This window comes from Nyctibius grandis, chromosome 18 (assembly GCF_013368605.1).
Source record: "Nyctibius grandis isolate bNycGra1 chromosome 18, bNycGra1.pri, whole genome shotgun sequence".
NCBI lineage: Eukaryota > Metazoa > Chordata > Aves > Nyctibiiformes > Nyctibiidae > Nyctibius > Nyctibius grandis.
Window position 1 is genome coordinate 432000 of NC_090675.1, and position 6089 is coordinate 438088.

At 49.2% G+C, this 6089-nt stretch overlaps 1 protein-coding gene across 1 annotated transcript; it reads left to right on the plus strand.

The window, feature by feature from the left end:
- The first annotated feature begins 383 nt into the window (after positions 1-383).
- TMIGD1 (transmembrane and immunoglobulin domain containing 1) lies at positions 384-3851 on the plus strand. Its single transcript, XM_068415800.1, has 5 exons — positions 384-462; positions 1466-1744; positions 2243-2521; positions 3446-3549; positions 3819-3851. The coding sequence occupies exons 1-5, from the start codon at positions 384-386 to the stop codon at positions 3849-3851; spliced, it is 774 nt and encodes a 257-aa protein (XP_068271901.1).
- Positions 3852-6089: the final 2238 nt, after the last annotated feature.

Below are 6089 nucleotides of genomic sequence, written 5' to 3' on the forward strand. Positions count from 1 at the left end.
GACTCACTTGTTACTGAGCTACCATAAAATATTAAAATTCAGACCTTATAAATAAGGAGGGGAAAGTATTTCTCAGCAGAAGCAGCCTCTCCAGAGACTCCTCCCAAGGTAAGTCCGGTGCTCCACATCCCAGAGATGGGTTCCCCTGATAGATGAGTGATTGGAGACAACGAACTCCCGCAACAGAGATCAGAGACGTAAACCTCCTTGATTCTGCTCTGCACTGGAAAAGGTCCTGCAACAAATTGACTTTGTTTATTCCCTGGCCACCCTGTCCCTATCTGTAAGGGCTCTCCCCAGGGTGTCTAATGCGAGCCCCGAGCAGAGGCAGCAGCACTGTGACCCTCTCTCCAACAGACAGACACCAGCTGGGCTCCTCCGAGATGGCGCAGAGAAGCAGCCTCGCAGGCCCCTACCAAGCGCCTGTCCTTGCCGTTTGCTTTTTGGCATGCGTAGCCACAGGTAAGCAATGGAAAAAATCCGCCGTGGCTTTGTCCAAGCCCCATCATGCTGACATGTAAAACTGACTGGGGCTGGGCAGTGCCTGGGGTGATGTGCCACACCAGCACCCCGGCTTTCAGATGTTCTGGAGGTCGTCATCCCCCAAGGACTGTCTGAAAACTGGTCTCTGATTTTGAGAGTACAGGAGAAGGGAATGGGGAAGCCTCAGCATTTTCCAACGTGATTGTAGCAGCTGCAGAGGCATGAGGCCACCGTTTTCAAACCTGCTCTAAGCAGTGAAAAGAGTGATAGGTTTGGCTGCTTGGGAACACCAGGGAAGAGATAGGGAGCTTCAGACCTTTTATATTCACAGGACAATAGTGCCTTTATATTCTGAGCTATATTTTCAGATCATTAATCTATGACACAGGCTACAGTAGTGAGTTTCAGCCCATTACAAAAATTTATTTCCCATACTGGTTCTTCGTTTAATATGTCCTGAGGTTTGTATATTCCACAAACTGCAACAGTCCAACAGCCAGACTCAGACTGGATGGGGTATGGCTGAGGGGCTGGTTATCTAATTTATATTCTCAAGTGCATTCAGCTCCAACCAAAAACCAGGGTATCAAACTGTGGGCACAAAACCAGAGGGCACAGGTATGCTGCGACTGTGATTGCAGCAAGAGAGTGAGCAAGGCTGGAGGGACATGGAAGATCTTTTGCTATGTGTGTTACATCGTCACTGCTGGTCTTCAGACCTTTTCTTATGACGGGACAGGCTTTGGCGTTCTTAACAGTCAGTTACAAAAGCCTGACTTTGATTTTAAATAACTGTGAAGGGAGCTTTGTGAAGAAGACAACTTCTTGTCTCAAAAACTAAAGTCCCACCTGAAAACAGCTGTTAGACTGAGGCCTGAAACTCAGTCCCTCCTCCAAGACCGAGGCCTGGAGAAGCTATCAGGGCAACTTTGTGGGAGGGGTACAGTTTAGGATGCTCAGTGCCCTCCTTATTGTTTTGCAGGTTTGGAACTGTCTGTAAATAACCACACTGCTGACTTCTCCCTGTCTACAATGCCTGGCTCTCTCGTCTCCCTCTCCTGCCTAGTACAGAACAGCAGCCAGGCTGAGGAGCTGCTCTGGTACCGAGGAGATGGGAAAGTGGATCTGAAAGATGGGAATAAACTGAACGTCAGTAATGTCTGCATATCCCCGGTCACCGAGTCCGACAACGGAGTCACCTTCACGTGCAAGCTGGCGCGGGACAACTCTGTCCAGGTGTCTGTGATCCTGGATGTCGAGTGTGAGTTGCAGTGGTGGATATCTGTGCAGAACGGCTGGGGTGGGACGAAATCATGGGCTGAGCACCTCGGTGTGTGGGCGTTAGGTGAAGGCGGGGTGTTTTGCACCCTTGTACACTGTCTTCACCAAGAAAAAATGCGTTTAGGAGGAGATAACTCACGTGATAAGACACTCCCTTTCCACAGTGCTGCTTATGGCCTGATCTAATGCCTCCTTTATAGGGAGTGGGTGGGCCCTTAAGTAAGAAGATGATCTGGGTATGTCCCTGCCTCCACCTAGATTCTTTCTCAAGGATACAAGTCAGGGCAGAGGAGTCACGGGAGTGACCGTCTCTGCCATTGATTGTCCTGCTGATTCCCAGGCAGCAGGAAAGGCTGCACAACTGTGATGTGTTACACCACTGAACGAGGTGCACAAGGGATGTGTAAAGGGAACTTATTTTGTGTTAAAGGGTGAGCAGCATTATTAATGACCTGTTGAACTGCATTACTGTGAACAGTTCTTCCCCAGCTGAGTGGAGAAGAGTCCCTCCAAATTGAAGAAGACAAAGATGTCACTCTGACCTGCAACACCAAATCCAACCCTCAAGCCCCAACAGCTTGGTATAAGAACAACACCACCTTGACCCTACAGCAAAATCGTTACCAGGTGTACCAGACTAGCGAGGTCTTTCAGCTCTCTATCACGAAAGTACAGAAGTCTGACAACGGGACCTACACCTGCGTGGTGAAATTTCCTTCGGAAGAAAGGAGAAAGGATTTCCACCTGATAGTTGAAGGTAACAAGGCAGCTGCCAAACAATAAGGTTTACAAATAACTCTCCATTCTCTTTTATAATGATAGCAATCAATTTATATTAGGAAATGCAAGTGGAATGTGGTAAACTCCCTGCATTAACTTCTGAGGGCACAGCAACAGCAAGGAGCTCTCCTTACACCCGTGCCTGGCACCACAGCACCAGGAAGGGCCTTTCCTGCTCTACCTGTTATGCAAAGGTGTTTGGCAAGCATGACCTGAGGCGGGCTCATCCCACTGTCTCACCTCCCACGCTGACAGGGCACATTCAAGTGTGGTTTGAAGCACGTTAGGTCTTGAAGCTTCTTACTCCGACCATAGCATACTATCATGCCAAAAGAGCTGCTTAAGGCAAGAGAGAGTAGTTGTCCTCCAGAAGTGACTATAGCCCTGTGGAGAACAGGGAGGTGAAGGCCTTGCAGGGGCTGGATGCTCAAGTCTCAAGCAGGTGACACTAGGTGAGGTGACCCACCAGACTCACCAGGCACCCATTTCCCACCCACTGTCTGGGCCCCTTTCACTTCTGCACTCTCGGAACAGGGAGGAAAGCGACATTAGCTGTGTCGGTGACACAGCTGGACACCCTGATTTCCATGCATGAGTGCCTTGGGGATCGTCTTCTTCAGAGATCAACATTTCAATTCTTAGAATCACAGAATCATAGAATCGTTTTGGTTGGAAAGGACCTTTAATTCTTCTTTCAGTTTGCTAAAATACAGGCTTGGCTCCCGTCTTTCCAGGGAACTAATCCACGCAGTCAGTCTGCAGACAGCACAGAGAGGACCGCTCAAATCAGCAGTGACAGCCATGGGAAACGAAACATGTCTGTCCACAGTTCTGTGAAATGTTCTGGTTTATATGACTGTACCAATCTCTCATATATTCAACCTCCTCTCCCTCTTGACAGACAAAAGCCCTATTTTTCCCACGGAGGCCGTTATTGCTGCTGTCGTGGTGGTTACACTCACGGTACTTTTTGGAATTGTGGCTCGAAGAGATAAAATTTTTAAGGTATGGAAAGCTCTAGTTTCTTAGGAAAAAATTAGTATTGTTTTGCTGCAATGCCCTGGTGTTCTTTAATCTTTTCTGTGCTACTTTGTAGTGTTGCTTTCCCCTGTCAGAGAACTGCTATTACTACCTCCTGCTTTAGAATTACCAGTAGATAAATCAAATATTAGGTATTTTAAGGTGAAAGGCATTACGCACTTACAAGATATTAGGAAAAATAACCCTATGGCCAGGAAATACCAAAGATAACAAGACTGTTTCTTTATTTTCAGTGCTTCAAAAGATCAAGTGAAACAGCGCTGTAAGTATTTCACTGTGCTCAAGGAAATTGACCAGCCGTGGGTACCTCTAGGTTTGATTTACTGACAACTCAGAGTTGGGCCACCACCTCAGTGAATGGCAACTAACAGTAAAAACTCTACACCTTACATACTCTTTGAAATACATTACGTAAGATACAAGGTCTTCAGTACTTTTCCACGAATTCTCAGTTCCTGAATCTTCTCGTTTGTCAAAAGTCCATCACAATCCCTCTTTCTGGCCTTGAAGTCTTCGGGGTCATCTTGGTCTCCTTCTTATCTCCTTGTCCATCTTCTTCAGTACACACAGGTGTTTTTACCTTACAATTCTGAGAAGACTTCAGGATGTTCTGTTAATTATACACCACAATGTAGACCTAAGCTGAGTGGTTTTCTACCTCTATAGTCTTATACTCCTTTGATAAATGCTTATTTTCCAAACAATTAATTCTCTTTTGTTATATCTAAACTTCTAAGAAACTGCTGATTAGCTTGACTGGGTTTTAAGCCAGCCCTGGAGGGGGCTGTACAAGGGCTCAATGAGCAGCGTTATGGTTGCGTTGTGGTTCTCAGAATTTCTGAGCACCTGTGGCTATTGTTTCCCTAACCCTATTCACTATTCTTATAGTCCATCTATTTTATTTTTGTTAATTTGTATCTAGGCCTAAATTCTTTGATCTAAACATAAAGCAAAGCAAATTGTTTATTTTCTTTTACAACTGCTTATTCATGCGGCTTCCAAATGAACCCCCTTCTTTAAGCCTTGGCACAACCTGGGAAGCAAAAGAGCACTCAGCACGCTAAACCCGGCCACGCTGGGCTACCGAGCTCTGTTCTGGCTGGCCAACGTGAGCCCGCACCTTCTCTCCCAGCGGAGAGGGGTCCATGGGGACACGGTAGGACACAGGCAGATCCCATCCCAGGCATGGTACGGCTCCTGCCCTCGTCCTGCACATCCCATGTGTGGAGGGAGTGAGGAAAAAACATAACGGCATGTCCCCAGCCTGCTGAAAGCTTTCTGAAGCTGAATGCAGCCCAGGTGAATTCAACTCACTTGTTTTTTTCCATAATAGGTGATTTTTCATGTCTTCTTTCCATTTTGCTGCAGGTAAAGACCACAAGGTTCCTGCACATACCCAGAAAACATCATTTCTAGTGGTGGAACATAAGCCCTTGTGGGAGATGATGGGATAAAGCACTGAAACAAGGTTTTTTGGGGTCAAGTTTATACAGTCTTCAAAATATAAGTGATTCGTTGCACCTGTTCATTCTAACCTACGGCTTAGAGCACTGCCATGGCGGCTGGGCTGCCTCAGCTGTTGCCAGGTCTTGCCCTCTTGCTTTTTCCCACAAGGTCTGCACGTGCAGTCCGGCACGCGGGCTGTCCATCAGTCCACAGAGAGATCCATACCGGTTGCCCCAGATCGTGATGTTGATGTACAAATGAAGTGAGGTGTTGGGCTGGCAGCTGCTTTCTTGGCCCTGTCCTACAGTGCCATTCCACAGGGTGTTAGGGGTGCTGGTCACTCAACTTGCTGCTCCTTCATGGTAATCCTACGGGCATCTTGGCTTCTGTTGGCCCGGGCAAAACTGCCTGGCACTTTGCACCGCCGCTGCACCTCCCGTCTCCCTTGGCTGAGAGCAGCCCTCAGGGCTCGGGGCAGCCCAAGCGCTCGGTAATACACCGTGGAAGTTTTAGTGTGAATGCTCCAGCACGACGACGGCAGGAAAACCTCTCCATCCCTCCCCCCAACAAATACGCCGCTCAAGCACTTTTCTCAAGGTCCTGGCAAGCTTTTGAGGCCTCATCATCTCCTGGACTGGTACATTACTAATACCGTCAATAAACACCGTGTGCTGTAAATCAATTCGCGCCCGTGAAGCGCATGTTCTCTCCTCGGAGGAGCGGGGCTGTTACTCAACAGGAAGCCTCCGCGGCCTGACCCGGTCTGTGTCCTTGACGTTCACCATCGCTCAGGGAGGGCCGTCGCGGCGCCATGTCGGTGCCAGCCCCCGCTGCCAGGCGCCCAGCCGCCGCGGGGCCTGCCCCGGTGACCCCTCGAAGCCCTCCCGTTAGGTGCAACGCAGGGGGTGACACCGCGGGGACACAGCCCGGGGGCAGCGGGATGGGGATGCTCCCACGGGGCCTCCCTCGCCCAGGGCTGCACCGGAGGGAACGTGGCAGCCCGGAGCCGCAGGGCCGGGCCTGGGCCGCTGCAGCTGCTCGGGGCGGGGAGACCGCGG

What these genes read in the sequence shown, in the direction of transcription:
- TMIGD1 (XM_068415800.1), top strand. Translation starts at nt 384, where the DNA reads ATGGCGCAGAGAAGCAGCCTCGCAGGCCCCTACCAAGCGCCTGTCCTT. An exon ending in TTTGGCATGCGTAGCCACAG is followed by an intron (nt 463 to 1,465) that starts GTAAGCAATGGA and finishes ATTGTTTTGCAG; the next exon opens with GTTTGGAACTGTCTGTAAAT. An exon ending in TGTGATCCTGGATGTCGAGT is followed by an intron (nt 1,745 to 2,242) that starts GTGAGTTGCAGT and finishes TACTGTGAACAG; the next exon opens with TTCTTCCCCAGCTGAGTGGA.